The sequence below is a fragment of the Sciurus carolinensis genome, chromosome 1 (genome assembly GCF_902686445.1).
Source record: "Sciurus carolinensis chromosome 1, mSciCar1.2, whole genome shotgun sequence".
Lineage (NCBI taxonomy): Eukaryota > Metazoa > Chordata > Mammalia > Rodentia > Sciuridae > Sciurus > Sciurus carolinensis.
This window is the reverse complement of record NC_062213.1, coordinates 205,373,772-205,386,556: the sequence shown is the minus strand read 5'-3', so window position 1 is coordinate 205,386,556 and position 12,785 is coordinate 205,373,772. Positions and strand designations below refer to the sequence as shown.

Here is a 12,785-nt window from a genome sequence, read left to right as displayed (position 1 = left end):
TGAACCACACCCCGGCCACCCTTCAGCAACATGCAGCCAACCCTGCACGCTCAGGTCCCACACTGGAAAAGGGTGGCTGAAGCTCGCCCTGCTGCTGCTCGACTGACTGGACTCCCCGATGCAGGGTCACCCCGCCGTCAGAGAGGATGCTGTGCCAGCCACGGCACCGCAGGCAGGCTGGGGTGCAGGGCAACTCCATGGCTGCACGTGTCTAACGACCCTGCTACAGGGCTATTTTCAAAGCTATTAAGCAAACGATCCGAATTCTGGTACCACTGGAACATTCAAAAGCAAAATGTGGGTCAAGAAATTCCAAAGTTCACAAAACATGAAGCCTGAGCGCCCTCTGGTGGCTCTGTGCACACGCTCCCTGGAGGTGATGAATAGACCTCTGCTCCCTGGCAATTTTATAGGAAAAATAAAAAGGATTATTCATAACGCAAAGCCAAAGTACCTCACTTAAAGTGACAGCCACATATCGTTAAGACTTCCAAAGGAGCCGTATAAGTCGGTAAAATATTGAAGTAGGGAAAGTCTCCATCATCAGTTAAGCACTCGTGGCTGTTTAAGCCTCTCAGATTGGGTCTTGGGAGGCAATGTCTTCAAACGCCTGGAACCTGGGCTGGAGGCGATCATATTAACACGACGCCAATGCAGCAATAAATCCAAATTAAATAAGCAAGATGAAATCAGGTTCCATCCGTGTGGACCGGCAAGTCCCACAGTAGCTGAAGCACATGTCATGCTGCTATGGTACATTTGCACAAAGGCTCCATTTCTGATCCCTCCAGTTACCAAAGTGGGCTCCTCTCTGCAGAGGACAAGATGATAAATCTTTAGGTAAGAACCTAGAAGTGTGTCCCCAACAGCTCTGCACCTCAGGAAGTCTCACTGTGGCCCAGTGTGCTCACGGGGAATAACCCTGGCTACCAGCATGGGAATGAACTGCAAGCCACTCTGTGGGGGCTGCCCTTGCAAGACTCCACAGGGCAGTGTGAAATGGACAGGACAGCACCCCCAGGGAGATGCTCCATGGCATCTAGGGCTCAACAAACAACTGCCTCTCACCCCTCTGTGCACGAGCGAGGTTTCCCAGTCCCTGTGCATGGGTGGGCACATGGCTACTTGCAGCCAGCAAGGTGGAAAGAGAGCCTACATCACCTCTGGGCCAGGGCCCTCGCTGGTGGAACAAGGTCCTCTCAAGACCTTCCTTTCTCTCTGGCCAGTGAACAGCAATATTCAAGATGGCAAGTGCCACGTGCATCCATGACAAGCAGAGCCACCCCCAGCAGCAACCAGCACAGAGTGATAGCAGAAGATACAGCCTTTCCTTTTAAACCACCAAGATCTGGGGACTATTTGTTACCAAGCAAACCTGCTGAACATACTCCAAAACCAGCAGGCAAGGAAGAACTGCAGGAAACACACAATTGCAAAAGATAAACAGCAGAATCTCCAAAGGCCGTGGGATGCTGAAGAGAAAGCTTGCCGTGGACAAGACCCCAAGCTGGGCGTTAAAGACCAGGAGACATTTCCCCAAGAAAAGACAAGAAGGGTTCAGTAGATACATACATGTTTTAATGTGGAGATACTGAAAACACTTCCAATTCCCAGGTGCAATGGAAGCAGGGTTGGCATGCAGCTCAGTGGAAGAGCACGTGCTTAGCCCTGGGCTCCAACCCAGCACCAAAGAGAAACCCTGGAACAGCGGCCCAACTACACTTGGAGAAAAACTGCAGAACTTTAAATGATTTCACTATTAAACATGATAGATGGGAAATAATTAAGCTTTCAATTTTCTAAAAACTTGAAGAAATTGAAAGCATGGAATTAATATAGAGGCACATAAAACTAAAATTAAATTGATTAGAAATAAGGATAAAAATTAAAACTTAAAGAACAAGGGAATCAATCAGTAAAACCAAGCGCTGGTTCTCTAAGAGACTAGTGACATGGTCAACTATGGATCCACTTGACCAAAAAGGAAGAGCCCAATGTCAGGAAGACACCAGAAAGGAATCTCATCCCAGACACTCGTCAGAATTCTAGAACTGGGCACAACTTCATGCCAACAGCTCTGTAAACTAGGTGAGGTCAGCGATTTCTCTGAAGAAACGTAAATGGTTGCCAAAAGCCCCTTCAGAAGGCATCAGGTTCCTGGTCAGAGGTGGGTCTCGCAGACCCTTAAGCAGCAGGCCCGCCTTCTGGGGAACGACTTTACAGCAGGAAAAGATAGATGGGAAGCTGCCTCCTGATGAAGACAGAAAAGGAAAGCTACAGACCAGGCATGGGCAGGCCCAGGCCAAACTGTGTGTGCAAATGAAGTCTTACTGGAACGCAGCATGCCCGTTTGCCTTCCTGTCGTGATGGGCACACCAGCAGGATGAGCTGCTGTGGTGGAGGCCGCCCGGCCCACGGAGCCTTAAGTGTGTACTACATGGCCTCAACAGAAAAAAGCTGCTGGCCTTTGCCATGAGTGAGCCTCAATTCTAGAGGCAGAAATCCTGTCCACAAGTCAATGGAATCCAGGATGACAGACAAGTCCCTCTCTACCCCTCCATCCGTCCTCGTCCTGTTTTTTAATAGACTTTATCTTTTGAGCAGTTCTAGGTTCACAGCAAGACTCAGCAGAAGGTGCGCCATCTCCCCCACTCCCTGACCCGACCCTGTGCCCTCCTGACCACCCTCCCTGCGCCACCTAATACACGTGGTGGCTGGACGGTTTGCACACAGCCTCTCAGAGCGCCTGCGCTCACAGACCCCGAGTCAGCATTTGCCGAGTGGATGGGGAGAGGGAGGGCGGCAGCCAGGAAGAGCCAGACCACGTCTAGGCATCAGGACCTCGGGCCAGGAGAAGTGCCACGGAGGGGGCCCTGCTGGCCGCCTGGTTCCAGCAGGACTGAGTCTCTGTTTCAGTAAACCCATGGTTGAAAGGGGTCCCTCCACGTGGTCACTGCCCACTGCCACAGCAGGGCAGGGTGACACTAGACAGCCACTGCCCTGCGCCAGTCCGAGCACCGCGCCCTCCTCGCCCCTCTGAGGCCGAATCCCCTTCCCCGTCCTGCTGCTCACCTAGGACGGCTCAGAGAAGCGCCTCCTGCGGCCGCCTTCACAGCTCAGTGGCTGTGTGCTTTGCAAGTCTTCCAGGCTGAGATCCGCTCTCCTAGAAGAGGGTTTTCCTGTTTTACCACCCTCACGTTTCGACCCTCTCTGGGGTTCCAGGAAGCCTTCCCACCCCAAGGTCACAAAAGCACCCCAATTCTCTGTTCTAAGAGTCCTCACGCTGCTTTCTTCATATTTTTACCTTTAATCCATCCCCATTTTACAGCAGAGGACCCTGGGGACAGGCAAGACGTGGGCCATCGCGCAGGAGGCAAGTGGGCATGAGAAGAGCTCCCTCGGCTTAACTGGAGTATGGAGGCCACGGCCTGCTACTGCCAACTGCAGAGCAGCCTTGACCCAGCTCCGCCACACGTGAACCTGCTGTTCTAACAGACGCCTGGGAAGGCATTAGTGGGTGTCGGGTAAACATCAGGAAGCTGCTCCAGGAAGCACCATGCACACCTCCTTCCCCCAGGTTGACCCTGTTGACCTTCACGCTATTAGGCAACTGAACTTTCCACAGGAGGAGAAACAATTCTCGTTCTTATCATGAACTTCTCTGATCACTAATGAAACTAAGCATCTTTCATACATTTATCACTCACCCTGATTTCTTCTGAGAAATCCCTCCATGTCCTCTGTCCATTTTCTTTCTTGTTTATCTATATCTTATTAATCTAGAGGAATTTTTTTTTTTTTTTTTTTTTGGTGCCAGGGATTGGACCCAAGGGTCCTTAACCACTGAAACACCTCCCAGCCCTTTTTAATATTTTATTTTGAGACAGGGTCTCACTGAGTTGCTTAGGGTCTTGCAAAGTTGCTGAGGCTAACTTCGAATTCACCATCCTCCTGCCTTAGCCTCCCAAGCCACTGGGATTACAGGCATGTGCCACTACGCCTGACACAGAGGAAATCTTTTATACTCTTTCTTCTAATTCTAATTTTTAATTCTTTTAATTCTACTCTTCTAATTTTTCCTGAAATTTCTAAAGTTCTGTTTCTATTCCATCTGGAATTTATTTGGGGGGGGGGTTATTTTTGTATTGTATGAAGTTAGGACTGAATTTTATGTTTTCCATGTGGACGACTAATCGTGTGGCACCACAGACTGGCTGTTCCAACTGTCCTCCTTTCAGTGGTCACAGTAAGTGCTCCCCACACCCAGGATGTCCATGTCTTAACCCCACACCTTCCAGTATGTCCTGCAGCATTGTCAAAGGAAGTAAGGCTGCTATTAGCTGACCCTGAGGAGGGCCCAATGCACACACAACCATTCTTGTTAAGGAAAAGGAAGTCAGAGGGTCAGACTCAAGGTGAGGACTGAAGAGGCCAGCTGCTTCTTGCAGACAGAGGAGGGGCCATGGGACACAGGCACCTCTAGAAGTAGAGGGCGAGGAAAGGATCCCCTACCACCTCCAGGAGGAGCCTGTCCTGCTGAGGCCTGGATTTGAGCCACGAGACCCACTCTGGACTCTGACTTCTAGAACCACATGATGACAAGGCTGCACTGTTTCAAGTCACTCGTGGAAATTTGTTACAGCAGCAAGAGGACACTCACACACCCATGTCTGTTCATCTCTCTGTGTCAATGACACACTGTTCTAGATACTAAAACTCCATGGTAAAGTCAGCAAACTAAGAAAGATAAAGTCTCCCTCCTTCAAAACTGCCATGGCTATTCTTCACCATGAATTTTTCAGTTTAAGGAGTAGAATATATCTCAAAGCAAATAAATGTAGCACATGGGAACAATCCACCATGGGCAGGAAGCATGAGCCAAGACTCAAGCATCATGGAAAACACTGCATTGTTGCAACTCAGTGGCCTGGAATATTCCAAAGTCGCTGGCCTCGACCTGGATGCAAGTTCAGGGCCTGAGACTTCTGCTCCAGGCAGGTGAGACAATGGTGACCAGATGCACCCTATCTGAAACACATTTTCTAAAATTTAGAAAAAATATAGAGAGCCGGGCATGGTGGCCACGCCTGTCATCCCAGCAGCTCGGGAGGCCAAGGCAGGAGGATCGCAGTTCACAGCCAGCCTCAGCAGCAGCGAGGCGCTAAGCAACACAGTGAGACCCTGTCTCTAGATACAGGGCTGGGGATGTGGCTCAGTGGTCGGGGCCCCTGAGTTCAATCTCTGGTACAAAAAAAAAAAAAAAAAGAGAGAGAGAGAGACTGAAAATATGTAAAACAGAGGTCTTGCAGACGCTGGACCTCGATAACAGAGAAGAGTGATCCTGAGGGAGGAAAGGAGGGAGCCCCCCGACTACCCCCGCCTGGGCCCAGCCAGCTGGCAGGTCAGGAGGCGGGGCCCAGTCAGAGCACAGGGGCCCTTGAGAAGATGGAGCTCAGTCCTGGAGACCAAGGAAGCCCACGGGGTGGGTGCACAGGGGGCTGTGGTTCCCAGAAGCACCTGCTGGCACTCAGAGTGCCAGCTGGGACAAGAGCCGCCAGAAAGGAGTGAGCAGCTCTGGTGACCACAGGGCCAGACAGGGCCAGAGCAACAGCCAGCTGGGAGAGCTCCTCATCTCAGGGGAACACTCAGCCCTGGACTAACGCTGACCTGATCCCACTAACCAATCTTAAGAGCAAAACCAGAAAGGAGCTATTCCTTCCCAAAGCTTAAGGATGCTTATCAAACACAAAATATCCAACACACACAAAGAGAAAATCTACAATATCTGGGACTCCACTCAAAAATTATCAGGCATGCAAAGAGACAGGAAAATACAACCCAAATCAGGTCAAAAACCAACCAATCCAAACTGATCCAGGTTACAGAGGCTGGGGGTGGAGTCAGGCACAGTAGGGAGGTCACAGTGAGGTGGGAGGCTGCTGGCGGTTCACGTTCCATCTCACAGTAGGACGGTCTCAGTTAACAGGGGCGAGAAGGAGGCTTTTCTATGTTCTAACTGCAAGAACAACAAGCTGGAAGTGATGCGCCAGCCGTCTGCCCCATCTGAATGCTGCGCGCCGCGAGCCAGCGTGTAGAGGAGCACACAGGGGCCCACATACATGGAGCCACCATGCACCCGTCGGCACAAGGCGCCACGATCTGACGAAGGTCTTAGAATTAGCAAACGAGGACATGAAAACAGCCAAACTCATTCAGATTAAAAACTCATCCCGAAGCGACAGGAATAGAGCACACGACTGCCTCTGCCACCGGGGGGCACCACTGAGGCACGGGGGACAGCCGAGTGCCTGTGGAGGTGAACCTACTCCTGTGAGCCAGCTGCAGAGAACACACTCGAAAACGGAGAAAGCAGAGCAAAGGCTTCCAAAGCACTCCCTCTGTGGAAAGGAGGGAGGCGCACACACTGCGGGTGGTCCCGGGCATCCCATCAGACCCAGAAGACCATGGCCACAGAGGCTAGTATGTCCAGCTCCAGACCAAAGAAATAGATGAGCTGCCCCACCACTGGAAGATTAAATTCAGTGAGACCAGTGTCTGCAAACCACAATCTCTACCCCTAAAGAAAACCATTCCCAAGTGACAGAATCAAGAGCACCCCTGTGCCAGGACAAGCTGCTGGGGATGGGGAACACGTGCAAGAAGAGAGTGGCAATGGGCTCCTTCAGCCAGCAAGAGTGCCAAAGCCTGGAGCCAGGGCCCTGCACGTGTTCCGAGGACTCTGCTGACCCCCTCTCAAGGCCACTGCGTTTCACCACAGGCCAATTCCCAGCAGAAGGTGAGCCCGTTGAGGCCAAGCTGACAGTCCTCACTCGCTCCTCCACCCAGGGCAAGGACTGACCACTGCCGGGGCCCTTGCTGCTCACGCCCCACTGTGACTGCCCTCCTTACACACGTCCTGACATCGCTGACCCCCAAGTCTGAGACGTGCTTCCAGGAGTAGGACAGCTGCACCAACGGTCACACAGAGCTGGCGGCCCCAGATCTACAGGACAGCCATGTGAAGGTGACCCATAGGCCACACTTCTTCACACTGTCCCTGCTACACCGTCATCTCAAGCAAAAAACCAACTGACTCGGACAAACGCCATCTCTAGTGATTAGCCTGTAAGTCGACAATGGCTGTGTGGGACGGAGTACGCTGCTTGGGAAGACTCGGCTGTCCACGCTCACTCACCTGCGGGGGACGAGGGAGGCCTTCTGCAGGACGGCCGCGCTGCCTTGGGGCTGCTGGCATGCTCCGTGGGCGTGTCGAGAGGCTCTTCCCGGTTCAGGGAGAACTGGAACTGGACTGTCCCCGACTCCACCTTCTTCACCTAGGGTGGAGAGCGGGAGGACAGCCACTCTCTTGGTCAGCACACCACCCCAAAACAAAGCCTCAGTAAGACCAAAGTTAGCTGCAGCCACACGTTCTTAGCAATTTCAGAGCAGAAAACAACCAGCTGTGACACTGGGTTCCCAGGAGACCGTATCACAGAATGGCATTCATGCAAGTAGGAGTCAGTTCAAAATACGTCATAAATCACCATATTTTTATTTTCAATTAACGTGTACAACTGGCTTTTTACTTTGTGCACACTTCCAGGGGTGTAACGCCCGCACAGGTCCACAGCCAGCAGCGCGGTCAGGATCCAGATGGCCATGTTGTCGTCACGTGGCTCCACCTCACCCTGGCTGCCACTGCCAACTTCTCCAGCAGCCAAGTTCAGCTGTCCTGAGAACGTTGTGGGAACAAGATCACACGGCATGCACCCTGAGGCCAGCTCTTACCACAACACAGGTGAGACTGCGTGCTGCAACCCAGGCCTGGACCGGCGCTCCCCTGTGCTGACTGAGAAGGGCAGTGTGAGGACAGCCAGGGCCATGGCAGCCATGCACAGACCTCCGTGTGAAGCAGGCCACCCTCCACGCCTGCCGAGCTCCACGCCTGTCCAGCTGTTTTCCAGTGAGTCTGAAAATCACGCAGCACGACTTCCTCTGACTGCATGCCCATCTTCAAAACTAACTCTTCTAACTCATCTGCCTTCTTGTAGAAATTTCAGAATCAGCCTGTCTGCATCTACAAAACACAGCCAGCTAGGACTTAGCCTTGGCCACCTGGAGTCTTCCAGGCGTAAGGCGCTGTGTCTCCCTTATATGCAGGTCTTCTCTGACTTCACCTGAGCAGAACCAAAACAAGAATGACATCTGCAAAAGGCACGTGTCCTGGTTTTCAGCAACGATGCTGCGCACACCCTCTACTCTGGAAACAGACTTTTCACACTGCTTTCCGACAGCTCCTTGCTATATCCACAAACAGGATGACTTTCCATGCTGACCAGCCTCCTCACTCAGTCCACTCTGGAAAATCTGCTGCAGACTCCTTGGGACTTTTAACACGGAGGAACACATTGTCCACAAATAGGATGCATTTCTCCCCCTCTGGGCAAATGCCCTCTTCCTTGACGCCTGTACCAGCTGGAACTTCCCATGCAGGGCTGGGCAGGAGTTCACGGTGCGAGGGGGTATCCCTCCCCCAATCCCAACCCTGGGGGACAGCACGCAGCTCTTCACCACCATGGGGACACCTCTTGCCCCTGCCAGCCGCTCAGAGGGTTCGTCACCAACAGGCGTGAATCCTGTCCAGTGCTGTCTCTGCCGTACAGTTTTCCTTCTTTAGACTGTTACTATAGTGAACCACCTCCACTGGCTTCCAGATAGAGAGACTTCCATTTCTGGGTGAGCCTCCGCTCAGTCGCAGTGGCTCCTTTAAAGTCTGTCTGATGACTCCAACGTCTGCATCATCTCTGTGATCACGACTGTGATGTCTCTTCCCCACAACTGGACCTTCTCCAGGCTCTGTGTGCCGATTAACTTCAGGCTGTCTCACGGACATTTAAAAGCGGACTGTCAAAGTCCAAGGTTGGTCCACAATCCATAAAAAAGGCTGCTGGGATTTTTGCTTGGCGGAAGCAAACCCAGTGAGGGCAGGTCACAGTCTGCGACCCGCCTCCTACAGGCCCTGGTTCCCACGTCAGCACCACTCCCAAAGTCGCAAGGCCTGAGCCATGCCCATCAATCTCTCCGACATGTGTTCCTGCCAGTGGGCAATGCTGGGGCTGGTTGGTCGTCCACCCACAGTCAGCTCTCAACTCCCCCCAGGCTGCTCGGGTCAAACCCCATGTGCAGCTCAAGGCCAGTAACAACTCCATGGGCTGCTTCCCACTCTGCTCCCCTGGTGATTTCCAGTTCCCAGCCTCTCCGACTCTCCAACCAGCCCAGCTGTGCTGTGCGGCACACTTCTGGACCCATGTGAATCCAAGGCCAAGTGGGGTTTTTCAGGACTGAAAAGAGCTAATGCCCCCATCCATCAGGACTGGAAGTCGGCACACTGGGAAACAGCACTAGAACCACATAATCGGGAAAACAGGTGAACAGTCTGTCTCTGCTAAGAACTGAAAGTGGCGGCTTCTGGAGGTAGTTATTTTTTTTTTAAAAAGGACACCTACGTGCTCAGGGGAACAGGAGTTATGGAAGAAAGGACACGCCATCGCTACTTCACCGTTTCATAGTAACAACAGTAAAGTGACGCTGACCGCACAGCCCTCAACCCCGCTTCCCGGATGTCATGGACTATGTACACCGTTTGCCTTTCTCCTTGCCAATGTCCCTACTCACTGCAAATTCCATGAAATCAGGGACATTTTTCTTGGTGTCTTCACAGGTGCTCAAACCAAGTCCACGGAATAAAGGAACAGAACAGGGAGCCACCTGGCCCCGGGCAGCTCATGGTTCTTGTCCACCCTGTGGCTTAGGGCAGCAGTCCTCAACCAGGGGCAATTCTATCCCCCAAGAGACGGTCAGCAGCATCTGCAGACGTTCTGGGCCGCAGCAATTGGGGGGTTGGGTGCTACTGGCAGAGGCCAGGGCTGCTGCTGAACACCCTCCAGGCACAGATCAGCCCGGCCCCACGTCACCAGTACAGAGGCTGAGAAGCCAAGATTCAGAAACGGCGTTCCTCCTGGAAAATGGCAGTGTGTGATCACTGCGTCCCTACGACGGCCAAACCTGGGGACATTCCTGCCCTGTATGGTTCCACACCTGAAGAACGAAGGCACTGAGGCACACAGAGTGAATGCTCACACCTGTGCACGCCCGCACTCACACACAGCTTCAGGATTTCTGGCCGCTCTTTCGCAAGGCTGGAGCCAGACCTGGGGGAGCACTGCAGAGCCCAGAGCCAGAGGCAGGCCCACGCAGGCTTAGCTGTGGGCTCAGCTTCCCTTGCTCAGGCCCACAGCATCTTCCAAATCAGAGGACAGTGACAAGACCCCCGTGGCGGAGCCAGCACACAAGTGACACACTGGGACAGCAGGCGCACCCTCCACCTGAGAACGAGACAACAAGGGGCCCCCAGGGCACTGCGGAAACAAGCAGTGCAGGGTCCTGAGTGCAAGAACCACGCGGCCCACACGCTCAGGGTCAGGAGCGGCCAGCAAAGAGGGCAGTCCCAGGTCACACAGCCTCGTGATGCTCCAAGACCCGAGGAGACCAGGCATGAGACCCACACGCACTTCAACCCACCGCCCGACGTTCACCCGCCTTCCAGCCTGGAGTCCAGAGGGTGCCAATCCAGAAGAGCATCTGAGAAGCTGACCCTGCCCAAGGGCCGGCCACGTGGCACACGGCCAGGGAGCCACGGTCCAGAGACGGAGTGCCACGCTGCAGGACGAGAGGGCTGGGTCAGACGTCGGGTCGGCACTCGCCTTCCCGACAGGTGACACAGGCCACCCTGCAAGGCACCAAACAGGAGCGAGGTGCAGAAGTGCAGCCCCTCACAAAGGTGCACGAGGCACAGCAGCACAGAGGGCCCCAAGGCAACTCAAGAGGTGGACACGTGAGCAGGATGCAGGGAACCCACGGCTGGCCCTTTTTCCTATTTTATGTAGACAGGGTCCGAGTTGCTATGGGCCTAAGTTGCTGAGGCTGGCTTTGAACTCACAATCCTCCTGCCCCAGCCTCCCGAGCCACTGGGATTACAGGAGCACACCAATATACCCAGGGTATACCCATGATGTGAAAAAATGCTGTTCCTGAAACATCTGCAGTGTTGTCCACTTCTGGGTTTGAAAGTGAAAGAACCTGCTAGAAGCTGGCTAGAGAAGCCTCATACATAAGAACTACACAGTGGCTTACCTCTTCAGAGCTCAAGCTGGCGGAGGGCACCCGATAGACCAGGCAGTGCAAGGGGTTGTGCAGGGTCCCGCCCTGCAGAGGCAAAGTCACCCTTCCGGTGTGGGCATCCGGCACTGGGCTCCAAACAGCCCAGCGAACCATACGCATGCACGCCAAGCTGGAGGAGGAAGAGACTGCAGCTGCCTGGAAGGGAACAGGGCACACAGGCAGGGTTAGCACAGAGCCCCGGTGGGGACGGCCACAGTGCTGCCTCGTGCAGGATCGACCTGAGCTGCATGCAGCACGCAGCAGGACCACCCATTCCCTTCTACAAAAGAAGGAACTGCACAGGTGGACACAGCACACAGCGCCAGCACCCACCCAGGGACCCACCACCCATGTGACTCTCCTTTTCTGACTCGATGCAACATGGACTTCCCTCCTAAAGATCAGCACCATTCCCCTGAGGACCCTCCTGCAGGTTTGAGACCCTCACTACTGTGCCAGATTCTCCTGAAATCCAACAAATAAGCATGGCACTTGGTGTTAGTGATAAGAAACTCTGCAGTACTATAGGATGTATGTGCCCGTTCGAGTCACCATTATTAGCACACATTCTTCAGCAAAGTTTTAGCTTAAAATGGCACATTTTACAGATGTGACTTGATAGGAAACTGGAAATCAGTCAGGTCAAATTTTATGCATTGATTCTTCTTTTACTCTCACTGTCCTTGGCCAGATGAAAGAAATGAGGGAGGGCCCTGAGGAAACTCAAGGTCAATCCAACAAATAAGAAAGTCACCTTCACAAATGTGGTTTCAGGGCTTGGCTCAGCAAAATGCCTTTAAGTTCCCACTTTTATCCTTTTTTTTTTTTTTTTTTTAAATAAGAATACAGTTGAGCCCCAGGTCTTTGCTGGATCCCAGCACTGAGCCTTGGGGTACACAGCTAGCAGTTGAGGCTCTGGCTGGGGATTCTGCAGGCTCCCTTGGCAGGTGGAGCACATTCAGAAGTCCTGCCGGGAGCTCCGAGGTGTCCTCAGATGAGCTTCTTAACCATTACCAGGTGCAGGCACCCAGCCACGGCAGGGCCACAGGGAGCGGGCAGCTAGGAGGGGCCTCCCTCTCTTGGTGAGGAAGGGAAGCATGGGGTGTGCAGAGCATCAGCCACAAGAAAGCAGATGCACAGGGCCTGCTGATGTGAGCCACAGTGACTGGGGTCCTGGCAAGTGGAGAGGGAAAGTCGCTGAGCCACTGTCACCACACTGGGGTCCACAGTGGATCCCACACTCACACCAAAAGGCCTGTGGCAGGAATCCTGGCCTCTATGGGTTAAACCACCGCCAGCCTGAACAGACAAGGAAACAGTCCTGGCCGCATCCACCGCAGTCTCTTCCAACTGTTCCTTGCCAGATAATATCCCACCCTAATAAGTCCATGTTCTGGTTCGGACCTGAGGTGTCCCGCAGAAGCTCACACGTGAGACAAGGCAAGAAGGTCTGAAGGAGAAACGAGGGGTCGTAGCCTTAACCTAATGGGTGGACACTGATCCTGATGGGACTGGCGGGGCAGGTGGGCGTGGCTGGAGGAGGTGGCTCACAGCGGGCCTGGCTG

General features: G+C 53.4%; 1 protein-coding gene across 5 annotated transcripts in view; it reads right to left on the bottom strand.

Moving 5' to 3' along the window:
* The window catches only part of Nphp4 (nephrocystin 4), a 109,824-nt gene that overhangs the window by 51,320 nt on the left and 45,719 nt on the right, over positions 1-12,785 (bottom strand). For all 5 annotated transcript variants that reach the window (XM_047521899.1, XM_047521906.1, XM_047521913.1 and 2 more), the window contains 2 exons: positions 11,194-11,376; positions 7,196-7,334 (listed from right to left, as the gene is read on the bottom strand). In XM_047521899.1, the coding sequence (XP_047377855.1) occupies positions 7,196-7,334; positions 11,194-11,376 (322 nt within the window). The remainder of the gene's footprint in view (positions 1-7,195; positions 7,335-11,193; positions 11,377-12,785) is intronic.